This window comes from Trematomus bernacchii, unplaced genomic scaffold, assembly GCF_902827165.1.
Source record: "Trematomus bernacchii unplaced genomic scaffold, fTreBer1.1, whole genome shotgun sequence".
Classification (NCBI taxonomy): domain Eukaryota; kingdom Metazoa; phylum Chordata; class Actinopteri; order Perciformes; family Nototheniidae; genus Trematomus; species Trematomus bernacchii.
Window position 1 is genome coordinate 6,164,097 of NW_022987656.1, and position 27,575 is coordinate 6,191,671.

Consider the following 27,575-nt stretch of genomic DNA (forward strand, 5'->3'; position numbering starts at 1 on the left):
CAGCGTAGAATCCACATGAAAGGGCTCTGTATTAAATGCTGTTTAGTGTTTTTAAATACCTGTATATTTTCTGCTAAATACAAATAGAGCAAAGGAGGGATATTTTCTGTTGACTCGTGCTCACACTTGCTTTCAACACTCGCTCTCGCACTCAAAAACAAAACTTTATAATAACTTAATAATAATCATATTATTGTCATCTCAATCTGAAGTCCCAGGCTCCTCAAACAGTGCAACATACAAATATGTATAAATGAAATAGAAATAGTGCAAGAAGAAACAGAAATAAAATAGTACAAGATAATGGTGAAAGTGACACAATGGTGTAGTAGATGATATGCTGAAATAAGTCAACTATTTGCATGTAAAATAGAGTAAGATTAAATAAAAACAGAATGTTGAATTGAAAAGTGAACATTGAAATAAAGAAAATGCTGAGTATTGATATGAATACATTGTAGACAGACTTTTGTCTATTTGTCTTTGATTTGACCTTTTTGTTATATTTCATTTCATTAACTTTTTATAGTTTTGTTGTTTGTAACTCAATTCATATACAGTATATAAATCAAATCAAATCAAATCAGGTTTTATTTATATAGCACATTTAAAAGCGATTTTTGGTCGAGCCAAAGTGCTGTACATGTAATAAAAACACATTACTACAAATCACAATAAACGACAATAAATTACAACAGATATATCTTAAAAACAAAATAAAAATAAAACACACGGAAAAGTCAGGAGTCGTGCTCCGCTCTAACTAGAAAGCCAGAGAGAAGAAGTGTGTTTTTAGTTTAGATTTAAAAACCCCTAGGGTCTGGGCCGACCTCACATGGAGGGGCAGAGTGTTCCAGAGCCTAGGGCCAGCTGCTGCGAAGGCTCAGTGCCCTCTGGTTTTAAGCCTGGTCTTGGGCACTACCAGCAGCAGCTGGTCAGCAGACCTTAAAGCTCTGGCTGGGGTGTAGCGCTGGAGCAGTTCAGCTATATAGGCCGGAGCCAGCCCATTTAGTGCTTTAAAAACAAATAAAAGGGTTTTAAAATCAATTCTGAACCGAACTGGAAGCCAGTGTAGTGAGGCCAGAATAGGGGTGATGTGGTCACGCTTTTTGTGGCTAGTCAGCAAACGTGCAGCAGCGTTTTGGACTAGCTGTAGGCGTTTAATTGAGGCCTGGTCCATACCCACATACAGAGCGTTACAATAGTCCAGTCTTGAGGTTACAAAGGCGTTAATAACCCTTTCTAAGTCATTAAAAGATAAATACGACTTGGTTTTGGCCAATAGTCTTATTAAAAAAAGCAGGATTTTACTACGGTGCTGACCTGCTTGTCGAATTTAAAAGTGCTAGTGAAGGTCACTCCAAGGTTCATGACCGAGGGGAGGATGTTCTTTTTGATAGAGCCCAGAATATCAACCGGAGAGGCTGGAGGTTGCGGTCCAAAAAAGATGACCTCAGTCTTGCTCTCGTTGAGGTTGAGAAAGTCTTTGCTCAGCCAGGATTTTATCTCTGCTAAGCAGTCCATCAACTGCTGTAGTGAGTGTTTGACATTTGCTTTGAGAGGCAGATAGATCTGTACATCGTCGGCGTAGCAGTGGAAGGGAATGTTATGTTTTGTGAGAATTGAACCTAGGGGCAGTATGTACAGTAGAAAAAGGATGGGGCCCAGAATCGAGCCTTGGGGAACCCCACAGGTAAGAGGGGCTTTGGCAGAGGAGAAGGCACCTAGCTGCACTGAGAAGCTACGGTCTGTCAGGTAGGACCTGAACCATGCAAGGGCAGAGCCTGTGATGCCAGTGGACTGTTCAAGCCGTGACAGCAGGATGCTATGGTCCACAGTGTCAAAGGCAGCTGTCAGGTCTAACAGCACCAGGACAGCTGGGCTACCTGAGTCGGCGGCTAGGAGCAGATCATTAAAAACTCTTAAAAGGGCTGTTTCAGTGCTGTGCATGGGTTTGAAGCCAGACTGAAACTTTTCATGGATTCCATGGATGGTTAAAAAAGACTGCATACACTACATAAAATTGTCTCCATATTTAAGATATACATCAACAACACTTGTGTTTATATTTTTTTCTTAACTATATTATATAAATATTTCTTGGTGAAACTAAAAGGAAATCCAAGGAGCTACAGAATTGATTGATAGGAGTAAAGTGATTGACCGATTACATTCAGTATCGCCTTCGGAGAATCTTTACAAGGAGAGAATTTCGCTTCAGACAGAATTTGATTCTCTGTCCAATGGGGACGCTGTAGATCTTCACTTAAAATCACACTTTCATTTCAACGAACATGGGGAGCGTGCCAGCAAGCTTTTGTGCCATCAACTTAAACAGTCAGCAGCAGCAGCTTTTATATCTGCAATAAAAGATGAGGAAGGTAATATTGTTACAGACCAAAAAAACATGAATGCCCAGTTTCAGTCTTTCTATGAGAATTTGTACACCTCGGAGGCAAGTAACAAAGAATTAGTAGATGACTTCTTTAGTCAAATTGAAATGCCCTCCTTGGATGAATCAGACAAATCTGGACTGGAGAGAAATATAACTTTAACAGAGATTGATAACGCAATTTAAAAAATGAAGCCCGGAAAAGCACAAGGCCCTGTGAATATTTTAAGAAATTTGCCCCTAAACTACTGCCGCTATTAGTAAAGGTATTCGAGGAGGTCCTGGTTAGGAAGGCTCTTCCCCCAACTATGACGCAGGCCTCTATCTCATTATTACTCAAAAAGAATAAAGATCCGTTGTCGTGTGAATCATATCGCCCGATTGTTGCGACTATAACATTCTAACCAAGGTCCTAGCAGGGAGGCTTGAGAAAATGATGCCTAAATTGATACATCCAGATCAGACTGGTTTCATTGTGGGTAGACAGCTATCAAGCAACCTCCGCCGTGTATTCAATGTTATCTACCAGCCCAACAATGTCGAACCTGAACTTATTATATCCTTGGATGCACAGAAGGCGTTTGATAGGATGGAATACAATTACCTGTTCACTGCGCTCGAGAAGTTCGGCTTCGGCCCTACTTTTTGTTGGTTGATCAAGATCCTTTATACAGCGCCTAAAGCTTCAATTCGAACTAATAAGATAATATCTCATTCTTTCCCACTTTTTCGTGGGACACGACAGGGTTGTCCACTGAGCCCCCAGATATTCGATATTGCTATAGAGCCCCTGGCAATACTGTTAAGAGAGACCGCCAGTCTAATTGGAGTGCAAAGGGGGGGAGAATTGAATAAATTGTCGCTCTATGCGGATGATCTTCTTCTTTCTCTTTCGGATCCCCATGCCACTATACCTATTGCCTTGGAACTTATCGCCGAGTTTGGCCGGGTGTCGGGCTATAAATTGAACCTGAGTAAAAGTGTTCTCTTCCCCATAAATGATAAAGCATGTCAAATGTCATTTCAGAACTTCCCTTTCTCTGTGTGTAAGGACAGCTTTACATACCTAGGTGTCTGTGTCACTTACAAATACAAAGATCTGATGGACAATCATTTGAAAACAGTGCTTGGTAAGGCTAAACTGGACATGGAGAGATGGTCGACTCTCCCCCTGTCACTAGCTGGCAGGGTTAATTCTGTTAAAATGACGATCATGCCCAGGTTCTTATTTCGGTTTCAGGCAATCCCAATCTTCATCCCTAAATCCTTCTTTAGGGAATTAAATAAGTGCACTTCCACTTTTATTTGGAATAAAGCTGTACCTCGAATTAGGAAAGAGTATTTGGAAAGGCCAAAGGGGGAGGGTGGTTTGTCCTTACCCAATTATTTGTATTATTATTGGGCTGCCAACACCCACAAGCTGATGTTTTGGGTTGATGTGACGGACGAATCCCCAGTTTGGTCTGTAATGGAGTAGGGCTGCACGATTTGGGGAAATAATCTAATTGCGATTTTTCTGACAGATATTGCGATTGCGATTCGATTTGCGATATTTGTTTTTAAGCGACCCAACGGAAGTTTATTGTAAAATGCGGCCATATCTCCGGCTAGGAAGGTTGTATCAACGTGCTCCCGTCTCTAGCACCCCCGCAGCCCGAGCTACGAGTGAAAGAACTAAACTTACATGAAGCTTCCGTTGGGTTGCTTTAAAGTCAAGCTTCAGTTTCAGATTCACCCTGTAATAGATATAAAACATGTGATGGAGCATTACTAACCTGACTCAGATGCTTTGTTTCACCAAACCATCTAGGAAAGCTCCATTGGAAGCCATTTGGAAAAGTATTTCAAAAATACTTGGCAGGTGATTGGATCAATCTGTCTATCACCTACTATCATGGGCCACTTCTGATTGGTTAACAATGACTGGTACATGTGGAGCACAGCACTTCTGATTGGTGTGGATGACTGACACACAAGAAGAAAAAAAAAAAGTTTAAAAAAAAATCACAGGCTTTGCGATTTGATAATCGCATCATTTAAAATCGCGATTTCGATTTAAAATCGATGAATCATTCAGCCCTATAATGGAGCAGCATTCAAGTAATCCAGTGTCACTTTGCTCTTTAATTTGCGCTCCGCTACCCTTGAGTACAAACTACTGGACGAATAACCCAGTCATCCAAGGCTCTCTAAAGATATGGACTCAGTTTAGAATTCATTTCAAACACAAACAGGCACTTATTGCTTCCCCAATTCTGGTAAATGTAAATGTTTCTCCATCTCTCACTGATCCATCTTTTCGGTTATGGTATGGGAGAGGAATTAGGTGTGTTAAAGATCTTTTAAAAATTGACACTTTATTTCTTTTGAACAGTTAAAGAAGGATTTCAATATCCCACAGTCATGTTTCTTCAGATATCTGCAGATACGTAGTTATGTCAGGACCCACTTCTCTCTAGCAGCCCCACAGAGTACCTGGATTGATGACTGTTTAAATATGGATCCCTGTGACAGGGGTCTGGTGTCTGTATTATATGACAATATTCAGAGGGTCCCCGCCCCGTCGCTTAATCACTTAATGAGGCAATGGGAGGAAGAGCTGGGAATAATATCAGATACTATTTGGCAGGCAGCAATTACATTTGTCCACTCATCCTCAATGTGCATTAGACATGGGCTGCTACAATTTAAGGTTTTGCATAGGTTACATCTATCTGCAATTAAACTGGCCAAATTTGACCCAGGTTTAGACCCAACCTGCATCAGGTGCAGTCGGGACCCGGCCAGCCTAAGTCACATGTTTTGGCTCTGTCCAAAACTGGCCCCTTTTTGGACTGGTATTTAAAACCTTTTCGTACATGTGTAACACGGCTGTGGATGCTAACCCATTGACTGCATTATTTGGCGTGGTCCCACAGGAGACACGAATAACAACTGATCAGGCTGAGGCTGTGGCATTCTCTACCCTACTTGCTAGACGTCTGATACTCTTTAGTTGGAAGAAGGCTGCACCGCCGTCTCACAAGCGCTGGGTAGAGGAAGTAATGTCCCATCATAAACTTGAGCAGCTAAAGCACACCACCCGGGGCTCTATCGCAAAGTACTATAAGGTCTGGCAACCGTTTCTGTCCTGCTTTGAGAACGAATTATCTGACATTAAAACAACGTAGCTAACCCCCCCCCCTCCCTTTGTTTTTATTTATTTACGTTTTCATTTTTACTCTTGGTTATTTAACCATGTCGTTTTTTATTTAATCATTTATGTTTATTTTTTATATACCTATTTTGTATCTCTTCTGGATGTCAATTGATATTTTGTATACTTTCTGTGTGTGCTGTACTTTTGAGTGTTGAGCGCTGCTGTTTGTTATATGTGGAAAACCAATACAAATATTTGAATAATAATACATATTTCTTTAATATTGATGGTTTTTCATAGTAAAAATGACATTCACTTGCTTTGCATTATAATTGTGTGAAATGCCTGGATCCATTCAGTGCAGTGTTGGTTTGGCAGCTGTTGCTGATTACATCATTCACAGCTTTGTAAAGGTGCTGCAGCTTAAGAGACATCTGCACACTCACCCTGACAGGCTGTATTCTGCACTCTATTTCTCACTCAAATTCATTCTTTTTATCCTTCCACTTTTTTAATGCACTAAACACAAGATGTCTTATCTTTTGTTTTATGGTTACGTATATGTCATACACAAAGTCATCCATTCTTAAAAATGCCTGATGTTTGTTTTTTTCCTTGTGAAAGGACTCATCACTTCATGCAATGATGAATTCATCTGGGTAATCTGGATATATATATATATATATATATGTTAGCCTACTTATTGTATTTGCCCCTTTCTGTCCCTTTGCTGTAACGTTATACACTCTCTGGCCACTTTATTAGGTACACCTGTTCAACTGCTTGTTAAAGCAAATATTTAGTCAGCCAATCACGTGGCAGCAACTCAAAGCATTTAGACATGTAGACATGGTGAAGAGGACCTGGTGAAGTTCAAACAGAGCATCAGAATGGGGAAGAAGGTGATTCAAGTGACTTTGAACTTGTATTATGATGGCCTGGGAGCACACAGCTCAATTGCACATTTGAGCCACAGTTTATAGCACATATATGTCCAAATATTTATATATTATAACAATAAGCAGTCGTTTTTTTTTACATTCAGTTTGACCTTTTTCTATTTTTTACATGTACATTGTTTATTTATTCCTATATTTTTATTGCACTTTTGTGTCGATTGTACTTTTTTTATGATTGGATGTCTTTTCTTTCCTTAAGTATATTGCAAGTTGCATTGTTGGAGGAGCATCTATTATCTATTGTGCATGTCATGTTACAATCAGGATTACAAAATCAGGAAAAAAAGTAACTAATTCCCTACAGTTACATTACAAAATAGGTAATCAGATTACTGTTACATTTGTAAATATTGCAGATATCGTGTTAGTAAAAATTAAAAAAGAGCATATAGTGTTTGTTGTAAAGCAGGGCTCTCCAACAAGTCGATCGTGAGCTACCAGTGGCTCGCGGGCAGCTTTTCAGTAGCTCGCCGCTCGATTATCAATTATAGCGTAGTAAGGTTTGCTTCTTGATTTTTCGGCCGCGGCTGGACAATAACGTTTTTTTATTTTAGAATTGTTTCTGTCACACGAATATCAAATGGTCGGTGACGCAGATATCTAGGAACAGACGTGACAGCAGCACAGCGACACCACACACGGAGCAGCCTGCTTTCTCCACCAGCACCAGCACCAGTCCAGAACCAACAGCAGAATGACCCGCTCTGAATCAGGCCCTGTCGCTGTGGCTCAGAGACACACAGGGAGGGGTTTGTGTTTTTTGAAAAACACTCGTTATCGTCATGTCAGGTTTTTGGTGGATTTAATCAAGTCTTGGATTGCAGAGTATGAATGTCCTCTTGCTATTTTCAGTTGATAAATACGTAAAGTTTGTGAAAGCAGGAGGAAAGCTTCCGCGATCACCGTCTCCTCCGTTCCTCCAAACCCCGCCCCTCCCTGAAAATAATGAGTGACAGGCTGACAGTGACCCGATAGAAACGTTATTATTCACTTAATCACTGATTGAGATATGATGAAGCTAACTTAATCTCATACATTCATAGGATTTATGTAACAGTAAGACAGAGAATATAAGTGTGCACCCACATGCACTATTTTAGTTTTTATAATGCTGTTGTAAATACTCCTGTTGTCTGCTGTGTTCAGACTCAAGTCATGTGTGTGATGCCACATTCAGGACATTCAGTGTCCTTTTTTTAACAGAAGACCGTTGCTAGAAGCTGCAGCTAGACTGCAGAAGCATTCGTTTTTTGTTTTTGAGGATGGAACAATTTCACACACAGATATAGGGAGGCTAGACCTATACAATTGATTTATTATGGTTTATAATTTAATGTCAAGACGAAGAAGAAAAAGAAGAAGATGGCTGAACTGTTCAGTGTCTATCCTGTGGAGACGGAGATGGAGGTTATACATCTCCAAAATCATGTTCAGCTTAAGTCTCAGCAAAACTCACAACATTTCTGGAGCCTTGTAGACACCGAAAACTATAGAACATTCACCAAGCAGCACTGAACATGTCTGCTTTATTTGGTTCTGTTCTACATACCTTTGTGAAGCAGCTTTTTCTGACATGAATGAAATCTAAATACAGAACAATACCGACTGAAGAACATTTAAATGACTATATTAATTAGAGTGAACCTAAGTGGGTACACTACAGCAGACACCTGTATGGTGGACTGCATGCAGTGCCATTCATCTCACTAACAAAAGAGGGAAATGCTTGTAAGGTGGTGATTAAGGACACTTATGTGAATGTTAAGTGATGCACTTATTATGTGGGCCATAATAATATGTGAGAAATGTTCGTTTTCTTGGACCTTGATGTGAAGTTAAGATTTTTGATAAGCTTTAGGTATTGCAATTTCACACGTGTACAAAAGTATAGCTTAATTCAACTGATGAGGGCTATGTGAATACATGTAAGCGATGTGATGCAAGTAGCTCTTGGCCACTTTCATTTTTTGAAAGTAGCTCTCAGATGAAGAAAGGTTGGAGACCCCTGTTGTAAAGGATCCGATGTTCTCTCTTCTCTGTAATCTGTACTGTTCTGTAGGCTAATACTTTAAGTGTGAATCTATACGCCTACTGCCTGAATCTGCTTTATGGTTTTCACTTCCTTTGCTTCATTTGTTCTGTTTTAATTCAGCAGGTGAACCTTTATGTTCATAAAATAGTGTGTGTGAGCTTAACTGTGTGTTAAACTAAAACGCAGCATTTTCTGTCAGCTTTTTTAAACTGTATGTGCTCATGTGTTTCATTGTTGGTGTACAGGCTACTGCCTGAATATGCTGAGTGAAAGGCAGCTTTTCCTATCACTGAAATCATTTTTGATACTAAATATCTTCTTTTCTTCGGTCACATTGTTCAGTTGTCTTACAAAATACACTTAAGTTAAAAACATTTTACTGATATATTTTTTTCTTTTATTTATTGGCATGGCATTTGATATTGAGGAAATCAAAAAGTATCAGAAAGTAATCAGGTTACATCACTTTATTACAGGAAACTAGTCATTGTAACGGAATACATGTCAAATGTAAAGTAACCCTCCCCACCCAGGTGCCTTTGAATTCTGAATCTTGAGATATTTGCACACCAATAAAGGCTGTTTGAAACACTTAGGTTGCCATGGTGCTCTGTCTATAATTAACCCATCACACATTATGCAACAAAGTGCCTTGTTATATAACGGAAATATATTTATAGACTTTTATGTCATACAATAATTCTGTAATGAATTTTGGAAAATGATTCTGTCAGATTATTTGTGAATAATAAATGTTTGTGAGTTGTATAGCTATAGTTACGTAAAGAGGTGGCCTAGATTTTTTACGGCTACTTTCTAATGTTTGGCACACTTACACATAGAGACATTGGGGGGGAAATTAAAAACAAATTAAAGGAACACAATGAAGAAATCATGTGATGTACAATCCATATAATATTGAGGGGAGTCAACAATATTAATTGCATGTGTGTCAGCAAAACAGTCACGTCTACATCCTTGCTTTTACTCCAGTTGTAGCTTCACATGTAGTGCAGCAGGGGGCAGCAGAGCTTTGAGAGCTGCAGACAGAGGTGTGCTGACACATTTTAAATGCAAAAGATCCCCAAAAGCTAATATCATTTGCAAAGTCTGTTTTGTTTTAAAGCATTAAGCGTGACGAGTGAAAGATGTTGCATCCTTCAAAAATAAAAAACAAATGATTGCACTGAAAGGACAGACGGATATATTACTTCACTAAAAACAGGATAACATAATAACCATAATTATACAATACTGTGAACAGATCGATTCTGCAATTTCTGCATAACCAATCATTTCCCTTTTGATACTTTAGGTACATTTCTTAGATTATACTTCAGTATTATATATTGTTCTGAAATGGTGGATTGTGCAGAATGAGTACTTTTACTTTACGTTTTGAGGTACATTCTGATGCTAATCCTTTTGTACAATTCTGAACTCAGGACTTTTGTTGTAGTGGAGTACTTTAAGACCATAGTATTTGTACTTTAACTTAAGTAAAGGATCTGAGTACTTCGTTCAACACTGGCTAATTGTCCTATGTTTCCATTCAAGTTTCCACTTCAGACTGCCTGAACCTGCCTTTGTTTTCCACTGAATGTTTACCAGAGGGCTCCTCAGGGCAGAGCCAGCTCCCTGTGGGGCTCCCTGGGGGGCTCCCTGTTTTAAACATCTGACGCCCTGCGGACAGATGACAGGAAAACAGGCTTACATCTGTCAGAAACAGTCATCTGATCGTGGGTTGAGAAAGGCCAGCGGAAAACGTCCCCATGTAGAGGTCAGGCCTCATGGCGCGGTGAGTGGCATGGCATGGGTCCATCGCTTATCGACAACACGAAGGACTTAAGCCTAGTTTTTTAGGGGGCATAGATTGAGCCTAGGGTTGGAAATCTGAAGATCAGGGGGAGGATTGTGTGGTTCTCCCTAAAGAGGGCCATGTCATAGTTATTAATCTAGGCAATGTACAACATATTTGCTCATTTATCATTATGAATTAAATATGATTGCACAAAATAATGGCTGTAAAATAATGACCCCATCAGAGTTTATAGTGCTGCGGTAAAGACATCTTTTTGTAGGCCGACCCAGAAGTTAACCTCGCACGGACCCCATCTACAAAACTCAGACCTTTGGCAAACAAACAGTAATGATGCTTACACGTAAGCTAATGTTAGGCTCGTAAGGAACTACATGACAGTCGCATGGTTGCACATCAACACCGCAAAGCTAAAGGGGGCTAATCTTGGGCATGATGATGTTTAGTAGTCTCATTTAGCCACTTGTTAGCAACCTGCTTTTTTAAGAAATACAAGCTTCAGACATTCTATTGGCAAGAAAATCTACAAGAGATTGTACAGTGCAATCAGAGAGATACAGTATGTCCACGTTTTTGAGCAAGTCCACGAATCCAGTCTTTGTCAAGTCTGTCACCACCTTCGCGCAGCTGCTGGCGCCACTTCGTCCGGTCCTCCGCCAGCCTCTCCTAGTTGTCCGTCGCAATGTCCAGGGCCTTCATGTCACGTTTTACGTCATATTCACTGACGTATTTGATGTCTTAGAACAAAACTAGAAAATCTTGCTTGTGTTAACCACAGACCATATTTCGTGCATCTTGCCAAAAACCTAATGATATGAGACGAGGTCCTCCGGAAGTGCTCAAATGCTAACTTATTTAGGACTGATCCTGCACCACTCTATAAGCATGCTTTTATTATGCAATTTTGTCTGCCCGGGTCGAGATCGGTCTATCACAGTAAAAGCCCCGGACACATCCACAGCATCATCGCCTCCCACAGAGCACTTTGTTTAAAAAGACAACACTTAGGCAATATCCCCAGGTAGAGGAACTACTGGGGAAAACGTTTACTTTGAAAACTATAACCAGCAGAAGAATGCTGCACATGGTGTCAAATGAATCAAAAAGGTAGAGTGATAAATAAACATTATTTCAGTCGTATCATCAACATTGCTGAAGTTATCATTACTGCTAAGTAAGCTGTTTCACTGCAGTTATAACGCTGGGATTGGGTTTCTTAGCCTTTTTTCTTGTTTTGGACAGTAACATTAGCCATGCTGCTAGCAGGGGCTATGTTGCTAATGATATTTGCAGATAGATTTATCTTTTTGCATGTATGCAAACCAACGGAGAGAAAAATAAGGAAATAACTTCTTTCTTTTTGTGTGTGTTGTGTCGCTCTAAGGAACACAGAAAGAAAACACCAAATGGAAACGCTGAAGGGAAGTAAAAACGGAAGTTTTAAATGTATTAAGTATATTATACAACAAAAATGACATGCTGTATTTAAATGCATCTACTACATGAACTGGTTCATTGATATAAGATATCATCTCAAAATGTTGTCTGTCCAAGGAATCTGGCTTTTAACTGACTGAAACTCACCCAAAACTGTTTTAGTGGTTTGTATTCCAAAGCAATTTACATGCGCACATAGAGTTCCGTGGCACTGGTATAAACCAGTCCAAACTTCACTACAAGCATAAACATTTCATGTACCGGGAGCATCAGAAGCACTATTCAAAACATCTAAGATTTATGTGACATGTAGGAATAAATAAAGTGAAATGTTCTCTGAGACCTTGAGGATATGGAAATGAAGGCTCACCTTGCAGCTCGCTTTTCTTCCTCAAGTCATCAAGGCACTGAAGGCTCCCTGGGCTGTCTAGTGCCAACTTGTTGTTGAGGTACCAGAACAGAAAGGTCATGAGGATGATGAAGAGACCGATGGCTGTCAGAAACCCCAGCACCTCTGGAGAGACTGAGACACAGAAGCTCCAGTTAGACAAAACATCAGCACACCACTGACAAAGAATGCTGGCATAATTTAGGTAAACACATTAGACCATGGTAAAGTATTTTTCCCCCAAAAAATGCACTTGTCTCTTCATTTGTAAAAGGAAAAGTAAGCAAATATAGAAACCATAAAAATAACAGTTGGCAGAAACAATACTGATGCTGAAAATGCATTGAAATAACTTCACATTAGTGTTAGAATTCATGAATGAATGATAACAGCCTACTCAATAACCCCCATAACCACTTATTTGTTGTGCAAATCAGCCAAGTAGTTGTTTAAATATCATCCATATATGTGATCATGCTAATTAATGCTAATGAATGCAACTTGTGCTAAATATGACAATTGCCCAATATATGTACGTTAGCATTCAGCAGTTTTTAAATGCTGGGAAAGCATACCATACATTTAAAAATGTTAAATATAAAATCACTGACACGGTTTGTTAACAATTGTTTTCAGTTTGAATTTACAGGAAAAATACACCCATTCACTATTTAAGAAGGCAACAGGGACATGAGACAATAAGATCTCTTTTAACAAAATCTCTAAATAAATGCAAACACTATTGTTTTTTCAACACTTGAGATTACACTTGAGATTACTAGTATTAGACAAATATTTTTAGCAATAAAGCAAACATGACCCTGTCTGTACAGCAGGAAATAGAGCGCCAAGGCCAGTAAAACCAGCCTGCTTATTCATGTGAATGACTGTTCATTATAAAAGTTAAATAAATATGGTTGGTTCCTTTTTGAAAGACAGCATAAAACAGGTTTACAGTATTTTGAATGGTTTTAATCTTAATCAATTACACCTTGAAAAACGTAACTTTCTACAAATATAAGTAAGATGGATAAGACTATTACTTGTACAATGCATGGGCAATACTGTATGTCATTATGGTAATGCTAATAAAGCTATTTGAATTTGACAGCAACAGAGAAAGTGTCACTGAAGTAGAGGCACAACCGGTTTGTTGCCATAGCAACAGGTTCAGGTGCAGCGTGACTCCAGACTCTAGACACAGGCTACTCAGAGCTCATTAAGGAAAACAGCCACTGCCACATATGAGTAGGGACACTTTGGTTTGGTAACACATGATCAGATGAGCAGACAGACCCTGACATTGAACACAATCTGAAGGAGTTTATTTTTTTACAGATGACAGCATGCTGTGTGACCTTCAATCTCATATTTGACCTTCCAACATCTTCATTGAAGTGCTACATTATGTCAACATCAGGTTGAGGAGACTTCCTGTATTATCTATCAGAAAGTGATGTTGGCCTAGATCAGGGGTAGCCAACACGGTGCCCGCGGGCACTTAGTCGCCCGCAGGGGCAACGCGAGTCGCCCGCGGGGCATGTTCTAAAAGTAGCTCGCCAAGCAAATCCAAAATGTAAAAAATACACAAAGACAAAAGGAAATGTAATTAAAAGAATCTACCCTATGCATAAACGAAACGTCAATCATAGCGAACTCTATCTACTTTCTACAACTCTATATCTTTCTAACACCCCTCCTCCCCCCACCCCCCACAATGAATATCGACCAATCACGTTTTTGCTTGATTTGCGGGACCAGCGTTGCAGTCAGGAAGAAAAGCAATGTGGAGCGGCACCGCATGGCGGGGACAGGGGGGACATGTCCCCCCCCCCCACTTTTCGAAATCCCGTTTGTGTCCCCCCACTTTACAAATATGTTTATTATAATTTTTTAACGCAAGCCGTCATCGCCACGGAGAAGCACACAGCCTCTGTGAGCGAGCGAGCGAGAGAGAGAGAGAGAGAGAGAGAGAGAGAGAGAGAGAGAGAGAGAGAGAGAGAGAGAGAGAGAGAGAGAGAGAGAGAGAGAGAGAGAGAGAGAACACCTTTATCTATTTAATGTAGATGTAAAAAATCAAGTAAGAAATCATTCCAATGTGTACTATAGGACAGTAAATAAAAACAGTTTAAAAGGGGAGTGATTAGTAAAATATGCATAAATAAAAAGAAAGAATGCTAACTAGGTAACATAAGATAAGAATAAACCAGTTTAAATGATTTGTTATTGGTTGTGATCATATTCTAAAGATGTTTGGATTATTGAAAAGTATACAGCTCCCTTTCATCTGAGTGTTGAGAGCTGTTTCCATCAATTCATGTTGTGCTCAAAGTGCTCCAGATTGATGCATTTCACTTCAACATTAAAAAAAACATCTTCCCGGGGGTGCATGCCCCCGGACCCCCCTAGAGGAGGTGAGGACCCCCCTAGAGGAGGTGAGGTCCACCCCCAAATAAAGCAGGTTAAAATAATTAAATTGAATACATGTTCTTTTAGTAAACACTGCAAACGGGTCCCACAGACCCAAACAGCACACAAAGGTTAAAGGTAAGCATATAATAATGTTAAAATGTGCTAAATATATACACTGCAAAAAACAAAAAAAGAGGAGTAAAAGTAGCTCACAACTTGTTTTATTTTTTTTTAACCTGTTAAGCACCAAGCCTGTTTTTCATGTTTCAGGCTAAAAAATGACATGCCCAAAACAAATGACTACAACTTAACTTCTAAAAGGGTTATATGAATAATTTATTTTATCAAAGCAAGGTTACATCTGTGAGTTGGATGTAGAAGTGTCAGAATCAATATAGATGTTTTTTATTTTAAAGAAAATTCAGATTTTACATTTTTTAACTGTAAATTATAGTGTCCGTCCAAAAATTCTTTTTTACTTATAGTGAAAACTACCCTTGGATGATGGGTTAGTAGACTAAAAGCTTTAGGAATCCAAAGTACAACATATAATAAGTACCCTGTATCAAGATTGATGCAAAACAAGTGACATTTGACCTTTTTAGAGAGGTTTAGCCAAAACCACCCCACCTCTGAGGTGATTTGGGTGAAAATGTTTTTTTTTTCATATCTCTGACCCCCCTTGGTCGATTTGGATGGTTGACACCTCTTTCTGACCGTTAGAGCCAATAGAATCGAAGGGGGAGGCCCCCACACACACTCGTTGTGAAGAGAAGAGGTGGGGGCTTCGTGCATGTAATTTTGCATCAGAGTGGACCGATCTCTCGCTCTGACATTTGGAAACGGAAAAGCAGTTTTAATGCTTATGGATTATCAGAAATCATTTCAAAGAGGGCACAGATACATTGGATTAACCTATGGATTAACTGCAGCATCGTTTTTTTATCGTTTTAATGCCATTGAAGACCAGTTTTGACCAAGGTAAGCCATGTTAGCGTTTATAGCTACCTAGCTCCACATGTTCTGATGTACGCTTTTGTTTATAGCGTCGCAAATGTTTATCACTGAGTGCTGAGGTTTTTTACACAGATTCTGTGTCTCCCGGAGATGCTAATCGATGGGTTGGCTGTGCATCTAGGATAAGTAATAAGGGAGTTATGAGTGAGTTTAGCTGCAGTGATAGGTTACATTTTTTCGCTCGTGGCTAATTCAGAGGCTGAGTGTTAGCATTGTGGGTTTTTTTTGGGAAACATTTTTAAAAAGATCAGTTAGCTGAGTTTCTTCCCGTTACATGGATATAAAACATTCATAGTTTATTAAATATTAAGATTCCTTAGACGTTGTTTCCTGCAAATGACGCGTTTATCCGCCCGGTACCGGGGGGGCGGTGCGTAACAGGTTAAGTAGCTCTCATCCTAAAAAAGGTTGGTGACCCCTGGTCTAGATAGAACCAGGGGTTGTATATCTGACGAACGAGGGGAGAGTCTTCTGAATCTCTTAAGAAGGGCCATGGTCCAGCTATTCATCTATGCAATAAACACTATTGTTGCTTAATAATGGCTGTAGACTGACCACACCATCAGCATTTAGATTAGTTCACTACTAACCAGCAGCTTTCACGCTGTATTTCAAGATCCCTCCGCTTCGCGTCGGGCTCCTGAACAGCCTGTCGGGTGTTCTTTTCCCAATAATGACCACCTCGCTGCACATTATCCCTTCTCTCTGCAGATGGACCCTTCTGACATCAAGGTCGTCTAAATAGGTAAACACCTTTGTTGTAAAACATTGATATATTTTTTATGTTATACTTAAAAAAAAATCTAAACCACAGAAGTATATTTTCAAAATGTAAATACTGAACCACAATAATTAAGTAGATTTTCGCTCTACACACAAGTGCAGCATTAATCAACCTTCAATTCCAGACAATAAATGTCAACTCCTGCAGGGAGCTCTGGAAATGAATTTGACATTTTATACTGGCACAATGTCGTGTTACAATCAGGGACAGTTGGAGGAGAAGTGGGTCACCGACTGTTCACAAGCTGTCACACAGAGAAAGAGCTCCATGACACAAAAATGTCACTTCGTGGGAAATTCCTACAACATTTTCCAAGTATAATGAGATTTGGCTGAGGCAAATACTGCTAAGGTAAACATTGAGAATAGACGTTAGAGAGTGTTACAAAATGAAGTGTATCTGTTTGTATACTGTAGCAGCGTAGCAGCAGTGCTAACAGCTGTCATGTAAGAGTTTACACAGACTGGATGATGATGAACAATTAGGGACATTAACGCATAATTTCCATACCTTAATAAAGCAGAAAATGTCTATAATGAAGGGAGGGAAGTGACCTCATAAGACATCACTTAAGACTATAAGGCAATAATCATTCTGTGCAGTGGCGATTATCAGACCCCTAAAGAGTGGTTCAGGAATGAGTCCTAAAACCTGGAAAAGTGGTTCCCCTGGTTCTGGTTCCCAGAAGGGGAAGTCAATCTTTTTGGGCAACCAGTGCCTTCATATGTAGAGACAGATTGGAACCCAGGGCTTTACCAGTTGAGCTGTACGGAGGGCCAAACTCAACGGTTTCTTAAACTTCATTTTGGTTTTATGCCTGAAATAAGTTCTGTGATTAACATAAGTTTAAGAGATTTTCACGTTCTGTTCTAGGACATAACATATGTCAGTAAATACCCCACTGGTGAATGTCTGAAGCTTCTATGTGTCATAAAACCGGAGGTTGAATACAAGTGGTTAAATGACACTGCTAAACGTAAACACGCCATACATTAGCTGTCAAATGTAGTTCCGTTTTGCTTTTTGTTGAGGGAACCCTTGGGATGCTAATTTACGGATCGGTCTACAAAATGTCGTTATCACTGCACCACTCTATAAAGCCATTTCTGTTGGTACAGGTTGAGTGTGTCTTTGCAAAAGAAAAACACATTATGTTGAGTTATTGGGGTCGGACAGAGGCAAGTGTAATGTGTGGTGCATTATGGGATAAAACAGCGCATCCATAGATTCTCTGCAGAAGAGGTCTGTATTCACATTGTAGCAAGCAGGCAGCACCAATGCTTTTATTTATGAACACTGCATACTATCAAACACTGCATAGAAACTTCACACACAAAGTGTGTGCACTCCTCTGTATTCTCTCCATAAGATGGTGAAAGGAATTTGGATTCTTCGCTGCAGTGAAAAGGAAAGGGATGTACAATAAAACTCTACTTCTGCCGTCTCAACTGCAAGCCCTTGCGAATAACAAAACTTAGAATAAATATTTTAAAATGAACATAGTACTTGTTCAACAACTTAGAATTTATTTCCTTAAAAGGGGAACTCTTGTGCAATTTGAAAATGCCACTTCCATAACTGTCCAAAAATCTAAGAAACAAAGGCGACGGGGGATATGGGGATTTAGTCGGCTAAGCTGCACAAACAAATTACAGGGGCCAAATGCAACCAATGGCATAATTTACTTTAACTGTCCTTCCCTACTAAATAGCCACATCCTTCACATTCTGTGCCCGCACTGATTCATGGCTTCTTTAATGCATGTTGAGTCTGCAAGCCCCAGATGACATAACCGTTATGACATCATCAGGGTGATTTTCTTTGAGTCACAAAATACATTACACATCTGATTTAACATTTCTTTTGTGCACTGTAACATTGTTCACATACTGCATTTAAAGTGATGAAATGAGCTCAGTGCAACGTGGAAACATAGCTTTCAAGTCAAGTGAATGTTCTTCAATTATACCAAATGACTGCCTTGGTCCAGAAGATCATGAGTTCATCTAGCAAGAAAGTGTACCAGATGTCATTTTATTTTACAATCAGGGCATGGTGAGTTTTCTGCTATTTATTATGACCATATAATGCCTGTGACTTAACACCAACGGGTCAATTTTACCCGCAGCTGTTTTTTGATTGTATGTAACTTTTTTTCAATAAAATATTCAAGTCTCCCAGTGCGTGACTTTTCCTGAAAGTGTGTTATGTAGCACCCTCTGTTGTTAAAAATGGTCAATATGAAGTCAGATTGAAAAATTGCCAAAGAAAATGCCATTTATACCTATATCCGCCAGAGGGTAATATTTACCTCATAGAAAATGCAGCGTAAACATGACGTGTTGCTATAGCAACGCCTTTTGTCTACTGCGGTTCCTTATACAGTAGATCGAGAGATAGATAGATAGATAGATAGATAGATAGATAGATAGATAGATAGATAGATAGAGAGAGATAGATAGATAGAGATAGACAGATACTGTAGATAGTTATAGATAGAGAGAGAGAGATAAAGAGATAGATCGATAGATAGTTATAGATAGATAGATAGAGAGAGAGATAGAGAGATTTGTACCTAAACAAAACACAAGTCTAACACCAAGCGTTTAAATCAGCACTGGTGGCGATATTTTATACTTCATGCTATCTGCACAAACTATATCATATGAAAAGCTGAGAGTCCACAGATTCTATTGGTATAAGTTTCATCCCTGTGCGATCAAAACTCACTGTATGATAAATAAAATAACATTGTACCTTGAAAATCAATAGCGTGTAAATGTGACCCGTTGGCGGTTTTAGGTATACAGCGACCTCTGGCGGTTCTAGTGTTAAGGTTAATGCTACATAACCTGCTGTGCTCTTTTTTCCAGGCCATTGGTCAACTTGTATGTGTTTATGTAATTACATGGTCTGTTAAAGATGCCTGGTCTTTAATGAGTGTGGAATATTGTAAGTATCCCATAATGTTTGGTCACATAGTGAGGTGGGAGCAGGAGGCGTTATCCCAGAGGAAATCCAGTCTGCTCACACGGTACCAGCTTCTCACTGTTGACTGAATTATTCACAGCACAGATGGAGCAGGATCCTGCTCTGTATGGTTCCCCAACTGGTTACAACAGGGAGAGGAATATTCAATCACAGAAATCTACACAGTGTGTTTCTTTACTTTCAGTTTTCTGATTTAGGATTACTATATTTCCTATTTTGTACTCAATAAACAATCTGTAATCAGGCTTCTTTCCTCACTTTTACTCCCTTCACCTCTACCACATGTAACAATATGCCAACACTGTATTTAAAATGCGTTATTCCTCCTTTTCCTTTTTATGAAACAAAAACTCTGTTGCTACCCTTGCCCTCTTTAGGCATTGACAATCCAGGGCACCAGCCAAAGCAGTGATATGACATTAGATTATTATAACAAATTATATTTAGAATAATGTTACTATCTGTAATGTTCTTATGTTGTATTTTCAATGTAATTCCAGATCAATGCTGGGTAGCTAAATTATAGCTCGCTAGCTAACTTAAAGTAAGCTAGTTTGCTTATTATAACAAATTATATTCAGAACAAAGTAACTATCTGTAAAGTTTTGTGTTGTATTTTCAGCATTGGTCTATGATACTTACTAGCTAGCAACTGACTTAAATAGCTAACGTTACCTTAAGTAAGCTAGTTTACTGCGAGTGCCTTGCATTACTGTTGGCTAGCAGAAAGCAATCCTAAATCTGAAGTTATACACCTTAGCTTTGCGCCATTTCATTATTGTTTGCTAAAATCCTAATGGTTTGCAAAAGTAGATGTTAATATCACAAATTGCATTAGCTGGTGCAGTATGTTGGAAATCTAGCTAACTAACATATCCACTCCACAGATGATGATTAGGTAGCGAGCGAGAAAGCTCAAATGTGTTCAGTTTTAGCTAATATATAGTAACTTATTTAACCAACCTCAATTAATTGCTAAATCTACTGTATTCATCAAATAACTGAGAAGAGCCCTTAGATAATGTGCGAGGGACTGAATGATGACTCACAGAAAGAACAAAGGTATCAAACAGTAAAATACTTTGTTACACAAGAAGCTCTCAGATAAATGTGGGGAAGCAACCATACAATACCAACTGTACCACACACTCAGCTATAACATGTCTGAGTGACAGGAAGAAGGGTAGGTTAATGTGTTTATAGGGCTATTAAAGTACTGACCAATCACCAGCCACAGTCCAAGGACACAATGACCTTTCCTTGTGTTAAACAAATGGAAGGTATGAAACTGATAGAAAGGGACCTGCACTGCGCACCATAAACATGGGGACGAGTCTGCCTACAGGTGGGAGATGGACTATCTGGTGACCTGGTGCAGGGACAACCACCTGGAGCTCCACGCTCTCAAGACAGTGGAGATGGTTGTGGACTTTAGGAAGAACGCAGCCCCACCCGCCCCCATCACTCTGTGTGACTCCCCAGTAACTGCTGTGGAGCCATTCCGCTTCCTGGGCACCATCATCGCCCTGGACCTCAAATGGGAGCAGAACGTCTACTCCCTCATCAAAAAAGCCCAGCAGAGGATGTTCTTCCTGAGGCAGCTGAAGAAATTGCCAAAGACAATGATGGTGAACTTCTACACCTCCATCATCGAGTCCATCCTCACCTCCTCCATCACCATCTGGTACGCTGCAGCCACAGCCAAGGATAAGGGCAGGCTGCAGCGTGTCATCCGCTCTGCAGAGAAGGTGATCGGCTGCAATCTGCCATCCCTCCACCACCTGCACGCCTCCAGGACCCTGAGGCGGGCAGGGAAGATAGTGGCCGACCCCTACCACCCTGGATACAAACTGTTCACCCCCCTCCCCTCTGGCAGGAGGCTGCGCTCCATCAGGACCAAAACCTCTCGCCACCTGAACCGTTTCTTCCCCTCCGCTACCGGCCTCTTAAACAAGGCCCGGCCCCCCCACTGACACAACGTAGACTCTATATGCATTACATTAATGCACACAATGTTCAAATACTGCTTACTGCACATATTCTTATTTCATATTCATGATTATATTCTATAATTCATTGCATTCCATTTCGCTGTAAATTACTGCTTTATTTTATTGCTATTTAACTATATTTTATTACAGTGTCCTTAAAGATTTTTTGTTTTATATTATATTTTTTGTTTTATATGGAGATTCTTTGTTTTATATTTTATGTATGCACCACGACATCAAGTCAAATTCCTCGTATGTGTGAACCTACTTGGCATTAAACCGGTTTCTGATTCTGATTCTGATGACATCTACACCTGACCTCTCAAAAAAGAACAGCTGGTCTTATCTATTGAGACGGGTAAATGTTACTGGATCTTAACGTTTTCATGTTAGTCCAAATATAAAAATACAACAGCTCAAAATAACAAACATCTACAACCAGAAGAGCATAATGACAACATCATAATCCTGACACTCAAAGACGTATCAAAAAGTGAGAGTCGGTGCCCTTCTAAAAGGTCTTCTTCCTACATCCCCCACAATGCCTGGGAGCACTAAGAGATCCCCCCATCAGGTGCAAGAGGACGTTGCTTGGTAAAAGGACATCTGAGCTGACCCTGTTGCCATAGCGATCTGTCTCAGGTAAGTGGCAAAAAAATCGACTTAAGGGTCGATTTTTGACAACGATGCTATTTTAGAAAATAATTAATTAGAAGATTAAAGGTGGGGTAGGTAAGTTTGAGAAACCGGCTCGAGATCGCTAGAATTTGAAAATACACAACCGGAGAAAATCTGCCACTTCCTTATAGAGCCCCTCATCCAACACACACGAACGCGCACATGACCAATGAGGGCACGAGATAAGTTTGTGCCCCGATGGAAGGCTGACAGGCAGGTAGGCCATCCAGTTATTTTAGCCGGGCCAGCTAAAATGATTGGTCGTGATTTTTACAGTATTACGGCTTCCACAGATGACATTTTTTTATGGATATTTTGTCAAAGCACTTAAGATATTCATTGCTATCGGGATGTTAAGAGCATTCCATGGAATATAACAAAAAGTGTATCTCGAGCCGGTTTCTCAAACTTACCTACCCCACCTTTAATACAAAAGTAAAAAAAGATTGCAATCAATAATGCAATGAAACAATTGAAAAATAAGATATTTATATTAACATAGACATTCAAAGTGAAATGTCTGATCAAAGAAAAGCATAAAATTGATTACAATATTTGTTCAAACATAAAAAGTATGAATGTGAAATAAAGAGATTACAATACAATTAAATACAAATGTTTTTATAAACCTATGAATGTAGTCAAGCAAAATGTCCAACAAAAGAAAAAAAAGGCAAAAGAATGGATAAAAAAATATTTATAAAAATGTATTTATTAAAGTAAAAAGATAAAATAAAATATTTGTATTAATATAAACATAAATTGTCATGTAAAATGTTCAATAAAAAATCAAATCAAATAGAATAGAATAAACCTACTTTATATAAACAAAAGACTGATGACGCTGATATGATGCCACATTCCTCAAAAGGTCAGTTACAGGTATAGGAGTTAAGGAAAGTATTTCTTAGTATTTGGACACAAATGACGGTACAGTATAAAATTATAAAACCTGCAGCACGTTTGTTGAAAACTAATGTTCATTTGCTTAAAGGTCCCCTATTATACTGTTTTTCGTCAATATATTATAGGTCTCAGATGTATACAGAACATGTCTCTGAAGTGTTTGGCTCCAAACACCAAACAGATCATTGCAGCATCCCATAATCCCCTGTTTCAGCCCTGTTCCAAAAGTGCTGATTCTCTGTCTGTTACTTTAGATGAAAATAAGAAGCCCCTCCCCACGCCCCTCTGAGAGAGATTTGGTTAAAAATAACACAATGGTGCTCTAGTACCCCATTCACACCAACGGTGTTTCAGGGCCGGTTCGGAGCTGGAGCTTGAAAAGCACCGGGTTTTCCTGTTCACACCGCAGCGGAGCAGCCTCTAAGCTCCGGAATCCGGTTCGTTTCGAGCATCAAAAAGTTGTCCGTCTAGAAGCAAGAACCGCATACGTCACGCTTACGTCGGAGGGGGGCGAGATTAACCTGAGCTAACAGTTAAGGCGAGTACGGCAAATAACAGTTGTAACCAGCAGTAGTGCTGAGCAAAGTGACTAGAACGCAACCACACACTTGTAAAAAAAAAAACACGCTTTATAAAGTCAGGCAACACTAACCAGGCTTCGTGTGATTCTGTTTATTTGTACCTTACTTTGACCATCCGTTCGCTGTTATTGATCATTGTGGAGAGCAGGCAGACGTTTTGTTTGTTATTATAGCAGCTATCGGATGGAATCAATACATGGGCTGCACAGGTTGTCATGTCCGACTATCACAAGTAGAATCATAATGAAAAATACGCCGGTAAAAAGTGCCTGTAGAAAACGGCTTAGCAAGTAGTCAGTTTAGCTTCGGTTGCTATGCTAACATCACCCATGTTATACCAGAGAAACTTTCATAACAGCGTTGTGATGCCAAACAGCGTCAATTCAGACTGACACACATTCACTTAAGGGGAACTGGGGATATGTATCAGCTGCTTGTGTGACAGTCAGACAGTGAATACTTTAGAGCCGTGTGAGCTAACCCGGAGCTAACGGGAGAATAAACTCCCGTTGAAGAGCAGCCAGCACTGCAGCGGTCGGTAAATGCCGCTGAAACACATTAATAAACAATGAACCACGGCACTCTGGAGAAAAGTATAAGGTTGGAGAAGTCGTTATTTAATTTAATCTGGCTTCGTATGATTAAAAGCAACACGATCATCGACCCGACGCAGTCCCTGGCCCGTTGTTGTTGTGAGGTGAGCTCCGTTGGGGAGAAAATCAGCGACGTAAACTGTGACGTCATGACGCAGCAGCGGCAGCACCAGTCGGGCTCTGAGCGGTGTGAAAAGAGCCGGCGCTAAACTGAAGAACCGGTTCTGAACCAGAAAAGCTCTAGCACGGAGCTAGAAGGGGAAAAGCCTTGGTGTGAAAGGGGTATAGGAGGAGATTCAGGTGATAAGGTGGGGGGGGGGGCTTACCTTGGTTGGTGATTGGCTAATGGTTACACAAGCCAAAACATCGTTATGACATCATAAAGTGGCCAAAATCTGATCAGCTCATTTTCAGACAGGTTTTTATATAAATGGATCAGGACAAAAAGTGAGAGAATCTTTTTTCCTGAAACCTTCAGAATCTCTTTACACAGAGGGGACACATGTTCATGTAGAAAAGACATGAAAAAGTGGGTTTTGCATAATAGGTGACATTTAAGTTCTGAAAGTTGCTTTTTTGTTAACTCTTCATTGTTGCACGTCTCTATTGTCTTTGTCGAGTTTTGTCCCCTTGGAAACAGTTGCCATGTTAAATGTGATAAAGCAAAAAAACAGCAACTCAAAAGCAGAAAGAAACCCACACACTCCACAGGCAGACCATAAGCACTCTCACCAGCACGCCTACACATGTCCATACAATGCCCCCAAGCTCAGTACCTACTGCGTGGCTACAAACCTGGTGAGCACTCTCTGAATGTCCTTCATTTGCTTTAAAGTGGACCTATTATGCTATATTTGAAAAATATATTGTAGGGCCATACCTATACAAAACATGTCTGTGAAGTTTTTTGCTTAAAATACCAAACAGATCACCCATTGTAGCCATGCCTCATACTGCTCATAGCCCTCTATTCCAGCCCTGTTCCAAAAAGGCTGATTCTGCTTTAAGTGGAACGGCTGCTGCTAGCCACGCCCCTTTGTAGCGTCACGCAGCTTTCCCCTGCTAGAGAGATTTCTACCGGGAGATCTCACCTAAACGCTGTGGTATTTCTGAAACAGTATATGGAGCTCAACCCTTTCTCTCTCACAGGGTTTACCACAAGGACATTACGTTACACATATTCTCTCCAGTAGCCTACAGCGTTAGCTCCATGGCTAGCTCTGAGTGTTAGCATGCTTGCTAATGTTAACACAGACCATATTACTCCAAAAACACGCCGCGCATTGTTTCTGATACAGCACATAGCTTGACATGTTCTTTCTTAAGTGTTTACCGCTAGAACAGTGCTATTATATGTATTATATATATAACAACTTTACTGAAGTGCCTCCTGCAAGCATCCTGCTGAATACACAGACACACAGCTGCGAGAGGGGATTCAGCTAGACGACTGTATACGGAGACGATAGGTTGGGACGTGTCACGTGTGCCGGGGACGATAGGTTGGGATGTGTCACGTGTGCCGGATGTTGCCAATGACGTAATACAGTAGGAGCCAAAATCCTGGATCTGATTGTTTGCCCCCCCGTTTTCATTTTTTTTTTCCCGATGTGGGTACCGAGGAAAAGAGAGAGGGTTTTGTTTTTTGACACTTTGTGAGTTCCCTGACACACCGGGGACACATATTTATGTATAAGAGACATCAAAAAAGTGCATTTTGTATAATAGGTCCCCTTTAACAAAGAGTTATCTCCATCATAAATATGAATATGCTGCCATGACAAAGGGAGGCATTATTTTAACAAGCCGGGTTTTTTAAAAGCTGGTCATTTCAGAAATGTTTTGTACAACCTCATAACCTTCAATACATGCATTTACATACAAAATAAATCATGTCCACTTCACTTTTTTGTAATGACAAGAACATGTTGCAAGCTATATCTTTAGGATCTTGTATTTTGTGAAATGTGCTTTATCCGTGGAATGCTCTTAACATCCCGATAGCAATGAATAAATTAAATGCTTTGACAGCATTTAATGTGGAAGCCGTGGCGCTTTAAAAAGCACGACCAATTATCTGCCTCGGCCCATGGCAGATAATTGGATGGCCTACCTGCCTGTCAGCCTTCCACAAACTTATCTCGTGCCCTCATTGGTCATGTGCGCGTCCGTGTGTGTTGGAGGAGGGGCTCTGTGAGGAAGTCTGAAGGAAGGGGCAGATTTTTTTCGGTTGTGTACTTTCAAATTCTAGCGCACTCGAGCTGGTTTCTCCATTCTTACCTACCCTACCTTTAACTAAATTAATAAATATGAATCCACAATAATGTGATTGTAACACCGTGTAATTATAAAATATACAGAGAATAATGCGAAATAATTAAAGTCTAAGTATCTACTTATCAATTAGCCTACTGGCCCTAATTATTGTTACTAGGTTGCACAAAAATGGGTTAAACAGGATAGCAGTGCTGGTATGGAAATACAATTGGTAAGGGTTTAAATTATTCTTATTTTTTATAAAAGTCAAGTGACAAATTATGCACTTATCAATAGAAATGCGTTAAGAATTTTAGCTGGGTAACAATAAATTAGGGCAAATCATTATTATTATTATTATAATAATAATAATAATTATGATCGTACAACATGCAGTATAATGTGAAAAGATAATTATGTTTCAGGTGATAAATAAAAACTATTACTATCTAAGATAATAATGATATTGTTAAAATTGATATAGGCTAAACTTTGTTAACTCCTGTATGCTCGTTTTTAAACACACATTTGTGGCTCCCTTATTCCCTGTATTTTCATAACCAGAACATAATTGAGTTTGCTTTTACTATAATTTGCTTACACTGATGGTTGTGCATTCAAGCCTATTTTCAACATGAACTCTAGCCTGACTAACTTTAAGGTCTGAATTCATTTCATTTTAACTAGCATGAATGTTTAATTTTTAAATGTTTTAGCTTTAACATGGTCCGCCTTAAGAGAATATGACATCAATTTATAGATTTTCTGTTGAGCATTCTAGAAAAAACATGAACACAAGCAGTGCGCACAAACAACGAAACAAGTCCCAAACAAACAACCAAGCCCAACGACAGTGAAGGCATCACAGAGGAACACAGTGGGACAGAACAACATGGTAGTGACAGGATAACAGTGATGGATGCTGATGAGCAGGGTGGAGTCTGATCTGCCCTACCTTTTCTGACGCAGATCAGCTCATGTACTCCACAGTTACGCTCTCCACCTGGAAACACAATGCAGTTTCAATGAGCCACACAACAAGAGACAGAACGAACATCATGGAATCACATTCAAATATGTTGGAACATTTACACGGATTCCCAGAAAAGGACAGGAACAACACAGATATAAGACGTAGACTGGGTGGATGTGGGTGGTGTACAAGCTGCTCATCTCTGAAATACAGACATACAATACTTA

The 27,575-nt window shown here is 39.7% G+C and overlaps 1 protein-coding gene across 2 annotated transcripts in view; it reads right to left on the minus strand.

The window, feature by feature from the left end:
- Positions 1-27,373, minus strand: part of syt14a (synaptotagmin XIVa) — a 51,515-nt gene extending 24,142 nt beyond the window's left edge. For both annotated transcript variants that reach the window (XM_034135284.1, XM_034135283.1), the window contains exons 1-2: positions 27,331-27,373; positions 12,149-12,301 (exon numbers count right to left, since the gene is read on the minus strand). In XM_034135284.1, the coding sequence (XP_033991175.1) occupies positions 12,149-12,248 (100 nt within the window). In that variant the 5' untranslated portion in view covers positions 12,249-12,301; positions 27,331-27,373. The remainder of the gene's footprint in view (positions 1-12,148; positions 12,302-27,330) is intronic.
- Positions 27,374-27,575: the final 202 nt, after the last annotated feature.